This window comes from Leptodactylus fuscus, chromosome 7, assembly GCF_031893055.1.
Source record: "Leptodactylus fuscus isolate aLepFus1 chromosome 7, aLepFus1.hap2, whole genome shotgun sequence".
Taxonomy (NCBI): Eukaryota; Metazoa; Chordata; class Amphibia; order Anura; family Leptodactylidae; genus Leptodactylus; species Leptodactylus fuscus.
In genome coordinates, this window is record NC_134271.1 from 29276386 (window position 1) to 29293888 (window position 17503).

A 17503-nucleotide genomic window follows, 5' to 3' on the forward strand; every position below is an offset into this window, starting at 1 on the left:
ACTATGAAATAGAGCGTTTACCCTACATTCATTCTCGCTTTGAAAGAAATTAATAAAATGATGGCCAGATTGTAACTGTGCTCATTATCATCAGCATCTATAATGTGTCAGTATTCTTCTTACCTGTATAATGTTATGTTTTTATCCATATTTATATGCTAAAAAATTTAACTTAATTGACAAGACCTCAATAACTAACCTTGTAATTTTCCATTACAAACAATTCAATGGTCCATGTTGACTATCAGGGATGTGCCAAGAAAGTCGACAAATATTCCTCAACTTGGCGCATTGTTTGCATACCATGGCACAATCGTAGCTTCTGCACACCAGGTCTCATTTTTATTATGAATGGAGCAAGATGGGAACATAGACTGGGTCCACCTAAGTTACAATAACTCATTGCAGAAAACTGGAGTCCCTGACTGGTGTAGATTCGCAAAGAGTAAACGTGCAAAAGTTAAGAAGAGGATGGAGCCCCTTAGTAACTCTGGCGTGTATTGCACCTGTTGGGGAATGAATTAAGAAGAGGATGGAGCCCCTTAACTCTGACGTGTCTTGCACCTATTGGGGAATGAATTAAGAAGTGGACGGAATCCCATAGTAACTCTGGCGTGTATTCCACCTGTTGGGGAATGAATTAAGAAGAGGATGGCGCCCCTTAGTAATTCTGTCGTGTCTTAGTTAGAATCGCCAGTCTTAATAAATTCCCTCAATGTTTTGAAGTTCCTCTGTATCTCAATCAGAATGGCTGCTCGTGAATATTCATCATGGGACTGCTTCTGTCCTTCTCTCCTAGAAGGCATAACAGCAGCTTCCTCTACGCTCTCCTGCACCTTGTGTACCCTCCAGCTGTTCGGTTGTTCCCAGCACCTCTCACTTCTGTAATGGGCAAGTAAGAGATTAAACTGGTATAACTGGCTTTAAAATGCAGCCTGCGTTGGTTGTCTACAAGGGTCTTATGAGATTAGGAAAAAAGTGTCACCAGGAACTAGTAACATATAGCTGGGCTCCATTCTTTTGAGAATATACACTCAACGGCCACTTTATTAGGTACACCTGTCCAACTGCTCGTTAACACTTAATTTCTAATCAGCCAATCACATGGCGGCAGCTCAGTGCACTTAGGCATGTAGACATGGTCAAGACAATCTCCTGCAGTTCAAACCGAGCATCAGTATGGGGAAGAAAGGTGATTTGAGTGCCTTTGAACGTGGCATGGTTGTTGGTGCCAGAAGGGCTGGTCTGAGTATTTCAGAAACTGCTGATCTACTGGGATTTTCACGCACAACCATCTCTAGGGTTTACAGAGAATGGTCCGAAAAAGAAAAAACATCCAGTGAGCGGCAGTTCTGTGGGCGGAAATGCGTTGTTGATGCCAGAGGTCAGAGGAGAATGGCCAGACTGGTTCGAGCTGATAGAAAGGCAACAGTGACTCAAATAGCCACCCGTTACAACCAAGGTAGCCAGAAGAGCATCTCTGAACGCCGCACAGTACGTCGAACTTTGAGGCAGATGGGCTACAGCAGCAGAAGACCACACCGGGTGCCACTCCTTTCAGCTAAGAACAGGAAACTGAGGCTACAATTTGCACAAGCTCATCGAAATTGGACAATTGAAGATTGGAAAAACGTTGCCTGGTCTGATGAGTCTCGATTTCTGCTGCGACATTCGGATGGTAGGGTCAGAATTTGGCGTCAACAACATGAAAGCATGGATCCATCCTGCCTTGTATCAACGGTTCAGGCTGGTGGTGGTGGTGTCATGGTGTGGGGAATATTTTCTTGGCACTCTTTGGGCCCCTTGGTACCAATTGAGCATCGTTGCAACGCCAAAGCCTACCTGAGTATTGTTGCTGACCATGTCCATCCCTTTATGACCACAATGTACCCAACATCTGATGGCTACTTTCAGCAGGATAATGCAATGCCATGTCATAAAGCTGGAATCATCTCAGACTGGTTTCTTGAACATGACAATGAGTTCACTGTACTCCAATGGCCTCCACAGTCACCAGATCTCAATCCAATAGAGCATCTTTGGGATGTGGTGGAACGGGAGATTCGCATCATGGATGTGCAGCCGACAAATCTGCGGCAACTGTGTGATGCCATCATGTCAATATGGACCAAAATCTCTGAGGAATGCTTCCAGCACCTTGTTGAATCTATGCCACGAAGAATTGAGGCAGTTCTGAAGGCAAAAGGGGGTCCAACCCGTTACTAGCATGGTGTACCTAATAAAGTGGCCGGTGAGTGTATTTTTCTAGCAGAAAAATCTTCCTACTATTTAACCCCTTTCAGTTTTTTTCACCAACAGTGTATAGTATTATGCTTGGTACATGATGTATACAGCACCCTACTGGAAGGGTCCAGCAGCATAGAGGACAATGGAGGAAGACTATATTCTCCGTGTCCATGATAATGTTCAGTGCAAATACTTACTTGAAAGAAATTCTCCCTTTGGGTCTCCTGGTTCTCTCCTTTGTTACAAGACATCTGTTAAAATATAATGAAGTCATTTAATGACACAGAAATGGCAACCAAGTAACTTACTAACATGTCAGCACCCACATAATGTATATCTGAAGTGAATACTGGTCACCCGCCACAATCTAAGAGGGCAGCTCTTCCTGGAGGTCTCCCCAAATGTGAGCTCCAGTACATATTTGTAACCAGTTACTACGTTATATACAGACATTACAGTAGACTGCTTAGAACATGAAGTTATATATAGAACACATGGCAAGCCATCACATATTAATTCGCCTCAAAGGCTTCATCTTTAAGAAGCTAATACAGTCAACTGTCAGTGTCAGACACGACAAAACATACCTTATCATAAAGAGCTTACCAATATTCCTGTATGAAAACATATAAAGGGTAATGGGCAACAGAGAGAACAACATTTCTTAGACTGTACCCAGGAAGAAATGGCTACAACCAACTAGATGCAATATTTCAGAAAGCAGGCTTTTTAGAGTCAAAGCTTTCCACAATGATGGTGTCCATCTCATGCAAAACTAAATGGTATGGACGATGAATTTTACAGTCAAATGGAGCCAAATCTAAATGAACGTAACCACTTCCGACAACCAAACACAAGTTATCTATTGTGGTTTACAGGATGGCAAAATTTGTTCATGGATTACAAACAGATGAACAGTTTGACATGATAGAACATTTATATACAAAGAGCTTGTATTATGCCAATGGAAAAATGGTATTGGGAAATTATGTTCTGGTCGTCTACTGGGCTCCTTTACAGGTAATTATTACTAATCTCAACAAATAGAATGGACAAGCTGGAAACCTGGTTTCTAAGCATAGTTGGTATCATTTTATGGACGCTTGTGATGTACCAAAAATGAACTAAGTCGTCTTGGCATTGAGGCGGTCTTAAAGAGGTTTTACAGGCTAAGAATACTGTGGGCTTCAATATCAGATTGATGGGGGGGGGGGGGGGAGTAGTCTGACAACCGGAACCCCCATTGATAAGTTGTTCTCAGTGGGGCAAGAAGCAGACAGCTCTGTTCTCAGTGTAGTGGCCAAACCAGGTTATTGCAGCTTAACTCCCATTCAAGTATATGGGAACTGATCTGCATTAACCTGGTTTGGGACCTACACGAAACACAGCTGTCTGCTTCCTGCTCCGTTCTCTGGATCAGCTACTGAGAACAGTTTATCGATGGGGTACCCCCCTCCCTCACACACATTTGATATTAATGCACTATCCTAAGTATACGTCATCACTATATTCAGCCTGGAAAACCCCTTTAATCTTATTATAGGTCTTTGAAGAGTAGACAGGAACCCATGCTTCATGCAATATTTTATCAGGACTACTCTTCTAAATATAATGGAAATGGCAAAGCCAAATAGACAATATACAATGTTATCCATCTACAGTAAAACCTCCAGAACACCCCTTTATTTTGTTAACATTTTCTGTGACTGATTTCACTTCTTCTAGAGATCCACCCCTCTAGAAGACATCCTTATACAAATGTGGGAGTTGTCTCAGCAAGGTTTCACTGTACACTATAGAAGGTTTTGTGCCAGAGCTGACTTTTCCTTATAGTCAGTCTTAAGATCACCTACTGTGATCATTTGTTATAATCCCATCACACAAGTTTAAGACTGGGATGGCCGACTACAGTGTTACAGGTTTAGAAGTCATACAAATAACCATAAGACCCGGATGAAATAAAGATGTCCAATTTAGGAGTCATCATTATAATGACTGCAAATTGCCTCATTAGTTCATTTTGGCCTGAAGCACAGCTAGTCCATATAGCATATATAAACAGAATGATGCATGCAAAATATACCATTGCTTATCAAATTAATAGAAATCTTTACATAATGCTGACTCTGAGGTTGCATACTATACCGTGGATCGTGTCTGTCACCTGGAAACCAGAGTGTGCAAGGCACGATGGCATGGGTACGCCTGCAGCAAAGAACACATGCACATACAACTAAAGAGGTATAACACCCTGCCCCAGCAAATAGTCTCCACCCGCAAAACCCACCCAACAAGACCTGGAGAAAATGCCAGAAAACCAGGCTGCCCATTGTAATTGTCACACTGGCATTTTATAATGCACAATATACTGTGCAGCTCTGGAACATTAGTAGATCATATAGTATAATAACAGTATTATAATTAGGATTTCCAACACCTTGTGCAAAGTTAAAAGGTGGTCGACATGAAACCAAGCAATATCTGTAAAACATATCATAATTCTACAAGAATGAGAAATAAAACCCCATTTTATTTTTTTACACTATTTGAGATAGGAGGGCCTGTGTACTATCAAGAGTAAAGTTTAGCATTACCAGCCACAGTTTTCACCGGCACTTGCTTGATCTAAAGTGATCTAGTCCGTAGTCTTTACCTAATTCCTAGTGTGAAAGAAAAATAAATAGTTGCCTGGTATCTCAAATATGAAGGACAGCATTATCCCAACCCCACAGGTCACCTGACCTTGTGAGAAAAGATGGCCGCCATGCTACAAGACAACATGACAGCCATTGTTTAAAACGGTGTTGAAAATTGTAAATTTGTTAGGTGGACAAGAAGCCAAACAATTGAATGTGCATGGTTTACTAAAACAGTATTCACTCAAATTATATAGCATAAGCAAAAGAAACGTCAGCTTCAATTAAAAAGCATCTGGGCAAAAGGAGAGGATCATGTTCTTAGTGTTCCAGTATATTTACTTAAGAACTTGTCTATCAGGATAGCAAGGTACACAGTGTGCAAGGCTTATTGTCACATTATAATGAGGCACACGACTACAATGGCCAAATGACACAAGAACATGTCCCTTTTTGCTTTCCATTCTTCTTGTTTTAACTTTTTCTAAACAAATATTTCCAATAAAATTGGGGATCCATGAGACAGATCGGTGTTCCTAACCGTTAACTCAAGAGACGCATGTAACTCTTGAGCTCCAGGGAAGTGTCTTGCCAGCTGGAGGCAGCTTCATATACTAATCCGTATAGTGACAAAATGATCGCTACTAGCGTCTAAACCGTATCACTGGGAGGTAACACTTGGATAAACGCCATATCATATGATTATGTCTTTAACAGGTTTTAAACCTTTATTATGTGCTTTGGCTCAACATCGCCTGTCGGAGACTAAAGTGGCTCACAGACTACATGTGTGTTCTAGAGCATGATTAGATAAGCTTGTGTTACCCGTCCGCTGAAACTTAACAGGACAGGTCACCCACATTTATAGTCAACGCATCAACTTTGAAAATATTTACGGCAGGAATAACATATTACGTAGACATGGATATTTAATGGCAGTTCAGAGTTCAGTGTCAATGGAAAAGAACCCTCGTGCACACCGAATGATTACTGGGCAGGAAATCTATGAACATCTTTACCTGGGCGTGTTACGAAAGTGAATGATTCAAGAAGAGATGTGTGACTAACCATGATAGGAAAGTGGATCGTTTCAGTGAACATAATTGACATTATCAAAGTCCAGGCCACTCTGCTCTCTTGGCATGGACTTTGAATAATGACCGACTGGGGAAAGCACCCACAGGTAAATAAAGACGCTGCCAAAGTCAACAATAACCACAAAGACTTCATAAATCCAACTGGAGAAACAAAAATTGGGTTTACAAAGCCTAATGATTGACTTATTTGTATGTCACTTCCATCAACTCGAGCCCTTTTCATCTTTTAATAAGCTCCCTCCATTGATTCCAGAACAGTAACCCCACTGCGGTTGTATTCCGTTCGGGGGAGTCTGCATGGGGACCCCCCTGACCGGAATACCAAAGGCACTGGCAACCGGTGTGCAGTGAAAGCACATGGACCTCATAGACCATTATGGGGTCCGTGTGCTTGCCGCACACTGTCCGCACGAATCATGCGGACAGGAAAGTAGATTGTAAACTACTTTCCTGTCCGCATGTTCCCTGCGGAGATCTGGTGGCAAGCACACGGACCCCATTATGGGGATCCGTATGCTTTCACCGCACACTGCTCGCCAGTGTGTTTGGTATTCCGTTCGGGAAGGGGGGTCCCCATGCGGACTCCCCCAAACAGAATACAAATGCAGATGTGAATGAGGGGTTAGAGTTTTTTCTCTGACCCCACTGTTTCCGAGCAGTCAGTGGAGTTAATTTTAGTGCCTGATATATCCAGTAGAGTTGGCAGACTCTCCAAAGTCAAGTGGGTGGTGTCAGGGAAGAGCAGACATGGGGCGTGACTCCCAGCACCAGAGGAAGACAGTGTCAGAGCTCAGAATTGTGCCTTCCTAGCCCCCCACTTGACAATAGAGGGTATAGTTAGCATATCAGGCACCAAAACTATATGCCTTGATCACTTGTAAATGGTAAAGACTAAAAAAAAAATTCTAACTACGCCAGAATCAGCGGAGCGGTGCCTATTAAAGGATGCAAATAGCTTGAGTTTTGTGGAAATGGTGAAAGGTACTCTACATATATACAGCTAGGAGATTAAGAGTACAAGATTCCAGGGCATTAATAAACCCCTCCACATTCTGGTATTTGCTGAATTTGGTGGAATATCAATGTCCTCTATTGTAAAGAAATCTCTTAAACTTACCCATAAGAGATACAAAGGCTTAGTGGGGTAAAGTAGCTTTTACCTCTAAACCTGGCATGACCAATCTACGGTCTCCAGCCATTTCTTCTGAATTACAACGCCACCCATCAGCCCGGAAATACCGAATCTGGAAAGCACACAATTATGACCTCCGCCACGGATTGTAGTGTCAAGAGCCCTTATAACAGAGGCAATTATCACTTTTTAACTTAAATTATAACCCATTAAAAGTTTATGAAGCATAAATCAGGATATAGTAAATGCCTGATATGTCAGAGGCTTTCATTGGTGGGAACTTGGGAACTGAGACCCCCCCCCCCCTCATAGTTTGCAAATATTAAGCAGTCTAAAGCTGGCCATAAATGTCCAATAGCTGTTTAGCTGGTTGAATATACATGACTGCTATTCTGTCTGAACTTCTAAGACACATGCACACTTTGCTCTGTATGGGGAGAGGGGAATAAGCTGTTGTCATATATCTCCGGCAATGGTTTATTTTCATTGAGAACAAAGGATCTGACATGTTGGACAAACTTCAATACACATTAGATGGGTCACCAGTCCAGGTGAAATTTGCATGCTTGTCTGGTCTTTGTGTAGTGCATTGTGATAGACATTAGTGGCACATTATATAGTGGCACATTATATTAGTGGCACATTATATTAGTGGCACATTATATAGATGCGTCACTAATGTCCAATTGGTGTGAACAGTGAAAGTTTTCTATTTAATTTAGGTAAAATTATAAACATGGTCATCTGTGCAACGTCTTAAAAAATTCAAGCACCTTATTTGTGAGATTTGTGGGGACATTGTAGACATAGCCCTAGGGGCACAGCCAATCCCTTCAATAAGACAATCCCTATGATTTAGGGCACTGACATTGGAGACAGCCCTAGGGGCACAGTCAATCCCTTCAATAAGACAATCCCTATGATTTAGGGCATTGATATTTTTGGCTTTAAAAAAGTGAATGACTGCCAAAAGATATAATACAATCCTATGAGACGTCTTTAGCTTTCTTAAGTGTAGTGGAAAGAAAAGCTGTCAGGAGTTAAAGATGATCCGCACTCTCAAGCATTTAATCAGATTTACTTTAGAAAATGGTGGGAGGGGGGAGGTCTCAGAGCCCAGGTTCAAGTCTAACATATCATTTTCTAGAATTGGAGGTAAAATGAGTAAATAAATTTCCAATTAACAATTGTGTTTCATAGAAAATGTCATTGCTCATCGGGCAACATGGGGATAGTCTATAAAACTGTGTATTATAAACTAAGCTTACTTTTCTATAGGTCAATTTGGATTCTAGAGATCAGATAAAGTGAGGAGCAGTAAATAATGATACATTTTATATTAATGTAGCAGTATACACAATTCCGGAAGAACATGATAAGCAGTTATTTCATATGTATGACAATATCCTATTATAGTTAAACTGGATCAATGGTACCAATAGTAGAGCAATTTGACTTGTCAGGCAATCTGCCAGGGAACCTGCATGCTCCAACTGGACATTTATAATAAAGGAACGACTAAGGAGTTCACCCACCTGTAAGATGGCGCCATATAACCGGAGCAGAACACTTCGGGGTTCATTGCCTAAACAGATCTCATCTTCTGGTAAGGAGCAATGAAACAGCATGTTACTCAGGCCACCTCTAAAATAAAAACAGGACAATTTGGTTAGACACAGTCCAACCTAGAGGAGATGCCTTAAAATGGTTTCCTTTACAATAAAACCCTATTCACATCTGCATTATCAGGGTCTGCTATCATTTTAATGTCTGGCTTATTTTGGCTCCATTGTTTCCGTTTCGGAGATTTAGATGTATAATGTCTAAAGATATTGGGTCAGGCGTTCTCTCCAGCAGCTGATGCAGAGGTGTATTTCCCAAAAGTCAGGATTCTCAATGCATTCCTATGGAAGTCAGGTCAAGGTTCTCCTAGAAATGTTTTCAGATCCTGATCTCTGGTTCACTGAAAAGGTGTGAATCAGCAGGTCAGAACCGAGATCATGTGGGCAGTGCCCGACCCGATATCTGCGGTTGAAACTGAACCGTTTTCCATATAGCACACGACTGAGCCTTAAGAACATAATACAAGTGGTGGTGGACAGGAAGTAGAGACCAGCAGGGGACCTGGAACGCACTGGAATGGGAGCGGTGATGGATTACTGAATAAGAAGTCATTATTAGAAAAAAAAGGTTCCTGGCTGGATAACCAGTAAAATTAACTGTGAAAACCTCCTACACTTTTTTTTGCCAGAAGGCACAGATTTTATAACTATTTAAGACATTTTAACAACAATGTCAGTATGCTATGACTAAGACCGAGGTTCAAAATGTGTTTTTTAAAAAAGGTGGTTTTATTTATTGCAGCTCTGACATCACCCATCCTACTTGAGCAGGAAAAGCAGCGCTCCCGGAGCTGAAGACACGCTCCTAAGGCACATTTATAATAATAATACATTTTATTTCTATAGCGCCAACATATTCCGCAGCGCTGTACAATTTGTAGGGTTCAAATACAGACAGAAAGATGCATTACAAAGAAAGTCATTTCACAAAATGGGACTGAGGGCCCTGCTCGCAAGAGCTTACAATCTATGAGGTAGCAGGGGGTGACACAAGAAATAAAATTAATTATTATTATTATTATTATTTTGTAGGTACTGTTAATGCAAATAAGTTCTCTTGCAGGACTGGGGGAGGTCCCCAATGCTGCGAGAGAACTCTCCAGCGACGCCTCCATCTTCTTCAGGAACATCCTTTTTAGAGATGAGCGAGTACTGTTCGGATCAGCCGATCTGAACAGCACGCTCGCATAGAAATGAATGGACGTAGCCGGCACGCGGGGGGTTAAGCAGCCGGCCGCCATCAAAGCGGAAGTACCAGGTGCATCCATTCATTTCTATGGAGCGTGCTGTTCGGATCAGCTGATCCGAACAGTACTCACTCATCTCTAATCCTTTTCATACGTCTTCTTCCGGCGCAGGTGGTTAAACTTGTAGGCCTCAGGCAGAGCCGACTGCGCATGCCCGCAGCCACAAGAAAAATGGCCACACAGTAAATAAGCGGCCATTTTCTTGTGGCGAGCGGGCATGCGCAGTTGGCTCGGCCCGAGGCCTACAAGTTTGACTGCCTGCGCCGGAAGAAGACACGTGAAGAGGACGTTCCTCGAGAAGATGGAGGCGTCACTGGAGAGTTCTCTCGCAGCATTGGGGACGCCCCCAGTGCTGTGAGAGAACTCATTTGCATACCGACGAAAATCGGGATTTCTACCGAACGGCGGCGCGGAGAAGACATCTAAATGTATGAGAAGAATAGCCTTTCTTAAGGCTATTCCTGCGTGTCAACGAGAAAAAAATGTGTTTTAATGGTAGAATCCCTTTAAAAGCAGTATTTTTGCAACATGGAGCACTGGCCTTAAAACTGCATAAAAAAATTCACAGAAAAATGCATGCATTGTCAAAAAGCCTGATCCAGTTTTGTTTTTATTATTATTATTATAGCTGTTACAACCACATGACATTTTTGTCTCATGCGTTTTTCACTTCTTCATGTTCTGGATTCTTTTCAGTATTTCATTAAAGGGGTTGTCCCATCAAAAGGATCCTATCTATACTGCTTGTTAATGTGGATGTAAGACTTTTCCTAAATACACTGCTTCAGCAAAACTGCTTTGTTTGTCCACATATCTTACTTTATTCAATTCTTTGTGGCCACAGCCCTGACTTATCTGCTCAAAAGTCAAGTGATGTATCTGCTGCTCTCAGGGGGAGGGAGGAGGGGCTAAGTGCACGGAGCGAGCCTGTGTATCTAGCTATTCCTGTGTCTACACCACGTGACCTAGGTCCTGCACTCAGATAGGGGAGAGGAGCTGCTTTCATTTCTTCTGTTCTCCCAGTTATCAGGCTAGCTAATTCAGTTGTGTTCATTATGGCAGAGACAGGCAGTCTCTGTATATAACACAAAATGGAGTTGCTGCTGCCTGTACTTCATAGTCCAATATGGGTGGGCAGAGCTACATGCTAATTTGGGGGCGGAGCTAAACGGCAGGTTGCATGTGAAACCCCACCCACCAAATGATGCAAGAAACCAGGAAGAAAGAAGATTTTACAGCAGTGAAGACTGCTTAGTATGCGACGTGGGAATACCCCTTTAATCTGTTCCTCATACTACACAGAGAGTAAGACATGCAAGAGTGAGAAGCTGACAAACATTTTTTTTTTTTCCGGGTTAACTCAGGATTTAACTAGAGATTTATTTCCATAACAATATTTATATTTTTGCTTCAGAACCGTAACGAGCTCTAGACTGAACATGTAAAAGACACTCCCATTATTCACATTGTGTAGGCTTTATAGTGTTGACCTTGGCAATAGACCTGAATTTTTGCATTCTAAGCTATATATCTGTCTACCTCTGTCTTCACAGTCGGCTCCTCAAGTGTTAAAGGACAGAGCTCTCCCTATGTAAACAATGGAGGCACCAACCCCCCTCCCCTAGAACAGTAACTATTTAAACAGGATTACTTTGGACTGAATTAGGTCACTTAACCTTTACACAAAAGGTTATTGTTAGAAGGTCAGGGTGATCTTTCATAATGCTGACCTACTTTACTGGACAGATACTTGCTACACTAACTAAAACAGCAAGTTAACATGCCAAGCACTTTAAATTTCACCTATAGTCACCAAATAACCCTAAAGGTCCATCAATTTGAGGGCTGTAAACCTTATCTAGGCGAGAAATAAACTTTGTCATACAGTCCTGAGACACGACTTAGGAACTACGTAGGTTACAACTGTGTGGGCTCCAAAGTACGTCATATATAGGGTATGTCCTCAACATATAATGTAGCAGTGTTTGACTACACTGTAAATATGTAACATACTGTGCTGGACTACAAGGTCACTTCTGTTTTCCAAATGGAGAGTTACGCTACACCAGACAACTGCCAAAAATGTAAATCAGGGAAGGAATTCTGTTTTCCATGACTAAGTCCACGGGGATTGATCTCTGGCAAGTGAGGACAGAGAAGTGGGCTAGCAGATCTGGAAACCTGGTGTCTTATACTGTCCATGGAAAGTCTCATAGCCATCACCATGAGAGTTGACATTGAACAGCAAAGTACTAGAAAAAAATTCTTTACCCTATTTAAAAACCTTCAAACCTTTAAATTTAATAATGTAAGATGAGTCCAACAACTCAAGGCACATGCACACTGAGCAGAGGACAGTACACTTAGTGCCCGCACAGTAGAACAAGATGTACAGTCCATAGCGTCATTCAAAGACGCGAGTCACTGACTAATCTCACGTAAGTTACACGTCATCAAACACTATGACTGAGGAAAAAGCTAAATTGGTATCGGCAGAAAAGAAGACTAAACCTCAATTGGAGATTCTATGACCTACGACGATTAACTTGTGACATCAACACTGAGTGTCAAACATGTCTCATACTAAACGGACGGCAGGAAACTGCAACAGCCAACCTGAGAGGACTATTCTACCAGAAGAATCTGCATGAGTCACCTCTCCATATCAGCTCACATCTCCAGGCTTCTGAATTGGGAATTGTTCTATGTATTACGTCTATTAACCCTTTACATGATACTGGACGGCACTGCAACATTAAAGCAGAAAAATCTCACTGCTGCGGGCCCCAACCTATGAACGTGCGGTATGTAAATTGTACTGACCACACCCTGACGGACTACAAAGGTGGATCAAGTATAGGGAATTGGGATTCCATTGATTTAGCCTACAGATGGCCTGACTAACAATGGCCGTTAAAATTTTACAGGATCTCTATGAAAGTGGAATCGCAGGTTAATTCCACTAGACAGATCTTAAAGGGGTTACGCTATGGAAAGTATTTATCCACTTTCTATAGGGTAGAGGATAAATATTGTACTTTATCGGTGGGAATCTGACTGCTGAGACCCCCACTGAGTATGAAAATGAAGTGTATGTTCCCCCTGTTGCAAAGTCAGCCAGGCCGAAAGTAGGGGTATGGCCTGGTGGGCAGATGAACCCATACCCCCATTCACTTCAATGGGAACGTTGGAGATGGCCAAAATATCGCTATCTCTGGCACCACCCATTGATATGAGGTGAATGAGAGCCCCATCAACCAAGCAACAGCCCTTCATTCAGTCTGGCTGTGGTCAGGCTGAATTCACAATGGCGGAAACATCCTTAGTTCTTGGGATATCTTAAAGATAGAGGATACATACTTTTTGTGATATAACTTATGGAATACATGGAATAGGCTATTCAATCTGGAGTCAGCACGTTATAGATCAGAAGGAGTCGAGATTGATATATAGTTTTATTGGGAAAGATTCAGTATAACCTGTCACGTGTCTATTAAAATCTATGCTCCTTCTATTCTGAGTAGTCAATGAGGGGTCCTATCAGTGATTGATAGACCCCCCCCCCATATGACCACGCATACAGAGATCGCTGTCAGTCACTTATAGGACCGCCGTCTTCTCAGCATAAAAAGAACTCAATAAATAAATGACAGGTTATACTGAATCTTTTCCCACATACCTTTATATCAATCTATTCAGCTCCTTCATCACTATAATAGATTGAATAGGATTTTATATGTGTCATGTTCCATTTAAAGTGAATAAATAGAGCATGTATTTATACACACAGCCTTCAAGAAAGAAGAAGGGAAGGATGACACAAGACCATGTGATACAACACAGTGACACACAATACAAGCACTCCAAGGTCTCTGGAGAGGGCAGTCATCCATATTACAACGGGTACTAGTAATGTACAACAGTGGGCACTAGTAATGTCTGATATCAGTAATGTATGACAGAGGGCACCAGTAATATATACAATAAGGAGCACTAGTAATGTATGAGGACGGGTACGAATGTATGACAGTGGGAACTAGGATGTATGACAACAGGCACTAGTAATACATGGCAGCGGGCACTAGTAATGTATGACAGAGGGCACTAGTAATGTATGACAAGGCACTAGTAATATATGATAGTGGGCACTAGTATCATAGGAGGATGGGCACTAGTAATGTATGGCAGTGGGCACTACTAATATAGGACGGGCACTAGTAATGTATGACAGTGGGCACTAGTAATATAGGAGGATGGGCACTAGTAATGTATGGCAGTGGGCACTAGTAATATAGGAGGCCAGGTACTAGTAATGTATGGCAGTGGGCACTAGTAATGTATGACAGTGGGCACTAGTAATGTATGGCAGTGGGCACTAGTAATATAGGAGGCCAGGTACTAGTAATGTATGGCAGTGGGCACTAGTAATGTATGGCAGTGGGTACTAGTAATGTATGTCAGTGTGCACTAGTAACATAGGAGGGCGGGCACTAGTAATGTATGGCAGTGGGCACTAGTAATGTATGGCAGTGGGCACTAGTAATATAGGAGGCCAGGTACTAGTAATGTATGGCAGTGGGCACTAGTAATGTATGGCAGTGGGTACTAGTAATGTATGTCAGTGTGCACTAGTAACATAGGAGGGCGGGCACTAGTAATGTATGGCAGTGGGCACTAGTAATATAGGAGGGCGGGCACTAGTAATGTATGGCAGTGGGCACTAGTAATATAGCAGGCCAGGTACTAGTAATGTATGGCAGTGGGCACTAGTAATATAGGAGGGCGGGCACTAGTAATGTATGGCAGTGGGCACTAGTAATGTATGGCAGTGGGCACTAGTAATATAGGAGGGCGGGCACTAGTAATGTATGCCAGTGGGCACTAGTAATGTATGACAGAGGGCACTAGTAACATAGGAAGGGCACTAGTAACATAGGAGGGCGGGCACTAGTAATGTATGGTAGTGGGCACTAGTAATATAGGAGGGAGGGCACTAGTAATGTATGGCAGTGGGCACTAGTAATATAGGAGGGAGGGCACTAGTAATGTATGGCAGTGGGCACTAGTAATATAGGAGGGCGGGCACTAGTAATGTATGGCAGTGGGCACTAGTAATATAGCAGGCCAGGTACTAGTAATGTATGGCAGTGGGCACTAGTAATGTATGGCAGTGGGCACTAGTAATATAGGAGGGCGGGCACTAGTAATGTATGCCAGTGGGCACTAGTAATGTATGACAGAGGGCACTAGTAACATAGGAGGGCGGGCACTAGTAATGTATGGTAGTGGGCACTAGTAATATAGGAGGGAGGGCACTAGTAATGTATGGCAGTGGGCACTAGTAATATAGGAGGGCGGGCACTAGTAATGTATGGCAGTGGGCACTAGTAATATAGGATGGGTACTAGTAATGTATGGCAGTGGGCACTAGTAATATAGGAGGGCGGGCACTAGTAATGTATGGCAGTGGGCACTAGTAATATAGGAGGGCGGGCACTAGTAATGTATGGCAGTGGGCACTAGTAATATAGGAGGGCGGGCACTAGTAATGTATGGCAGTGGGCACTAGTAATGTATGGCAGTGGGCACTAGTAACATAGGAGGGCGGGCACTAGTAATGTATGGTAGTGGGCACTAGTAACATAGGAGGGCACTGGTAATGTATGTCAGCGGGCACTAGTAATATAGGAGGGCGGGCACTAGTAATGTATGGCAGTGGGCACTAGTAATATAGGAGGGCGGGCACTAGTAATGTATGCCAGTGGGCACTAGTAATATAGGAGGGCGGGCACTAGTAATGTATGGCAGTGGGCACTAGTAATATAGGAGGGCGGGCACTAGTAATGTATGGCAGTGGGCACTAGTAATGTATGGCAGTGGGCACTAGTAACATAGGAGGGCGGGCACTAGTAATGTATGGTAGTGGGCACTAGTAACATAGGAGGGCACTGGTAATGTATGTCAGCGGGCACTAGTAATATAGGAGGGCGGGCACTAGTAATGTATGGCAGTGGGCACTAGTAATATAGGAGGGCGGGCACTAGTAATGTATGCCAGTGGGCACTAGTAATATAGGAGGGCGGGCACTAGTAATGTATGGCAGTGGGCACTAGTAATATAGGAGGGCGGGCACTAGTAATGTATGGCAGTGGGCACTAGTAATGTATGGCAGTGGGCACTAGTAACATAGGAGGGCGGGCACTAGTAATGTATGGTAGTGGGCACTAGTAATATAGGAGGGCACTGGTAATGTATGTCAGCGGGCACTAGTAATATAGGGGGATGGGCACTAGTAACATATGGCAGCCCCAGCACTGACCGTATAACGCTGATCTGGAAGCGCTCCTCCTCCAGAAACCTCCACGCCCCGGGCAGGAACTCCTTGCACCAGCGGTAAGCCTTGCGCCTAGTGCGGGCATCTGGCTCGTCTTCCTTCTGCCTGCAGCTTTCCTCGTCTTTGTCTCGGGTCTCCGCCACCACGGACTCCGCCACTCTCTGGCCCGTCACCAGCCCTCCGGCCGAGCTGATCAGTAGCCCCAGAGAAGTCGGCAGCTCTTCCGCGCACGAGAATTTCGTCTTCATCCTGGTAGAAAAGAAACAAAAACGTCCCTAAATGAGAGAGCGAGAGCGCGCAGTGTGCACAGGGTGTAGTAGATACGAGTGTCAGGACTGTTTATTAATGAGGACAGGCACCGCGCTGCTCCACTATCAGCTTTCCTCTAACAGACACACCGTGGAGTTCTCCCTTATATAGAGTCTCCGCATGACGACACAAAGCCTCCGCGCACGGGCCCTCACTGGCTCCTCCCACCACCGCTGCCGACATTCCAGGAGCCGGAGCCAGGCTCTAGCTCTTGGTTGCCGTGGAGACACGTGTGGCCGCCGCAGGTATTACACACTGGCTTCTTTATTTCTTGTCACGGCTGCTGCTGCAGTTTCTATGGTTACAGACATAGGTTTGCCAAGTAGCTGTGTGAATATAGCCCAGACATTGGGGACTGGAGGCTCAGAGGGACATTCAGAGGGACATTCAGAGGGACATTCAGAGGGACATTCAGAGGGACATTCAGACGGACATTCAGAGGGACATTCAGAGGGACATTCAGAGGGACATTCAGTCAGGGCCATAATCCCGAGGCCTCCTCCTGTCTGTTAGACACACACAGTCATTCTGAGCGATATCAGGGCCTATGGAGGCAGATGTGTGAGGCCCCTCATCTCTTCAGTATAACAAGCCTTGCCTTGTACATATGATGGACAGCTGAGGAATAATGTTATTTGTGCGGCTTCTCCCCATATCTGTAGGGTCTATGGGAGAGGGAGCAGAATACTAATTGTGGGCCGGGGGACTGACGCGTCTACTAGCCTTAGGGCACCACGGTGGGAAGGACATTGGCCCATCAGTCCCCTGTAAATTCCCTTTTTTATTTTATAGGTGACCTTGACACAAAAATATTGCTCTAGGCTTCTGCCTTACTTGACAACTTAATTGTCCTGACGATTTTTTGGGAGGTAAACACCA

The 17503-nt window shown here is 43.5% G+C and overlaps 1 protein-coding gene across 1 annotated transcript in view; it reads right to left on the minus strand.

Moving 5' to 3' along the window:
* The window catches only part of LOC142213236 (choline kinase alpha-like), a 30473-nt gene extending 13786 nt beyond the window's left edge, over window positions 1-16687 (minus strand). The window contains exons 1-3 of the mRNA XM_075281517.1: window positions 16301-16687; window positions 8648-8756; window positions 2445-2498 (exon numbers count right to left, since the gene is read on the minus strand). Of these exons, the coding sequence (XP_075137618.1) occupies window positions 2445-2498; window positions 8648-8756; window positions 16301-16563 (426 nt within the window). The 5' untranslated portion in view covers window positions 16564-16687. The remainder of the gene's footprint in view (window positions 1-2444; window positions 2499-8647; window positions 8757-16300) is intronic.
* Window positions 16688-17503: the final 816 nt, after the last annotated feature.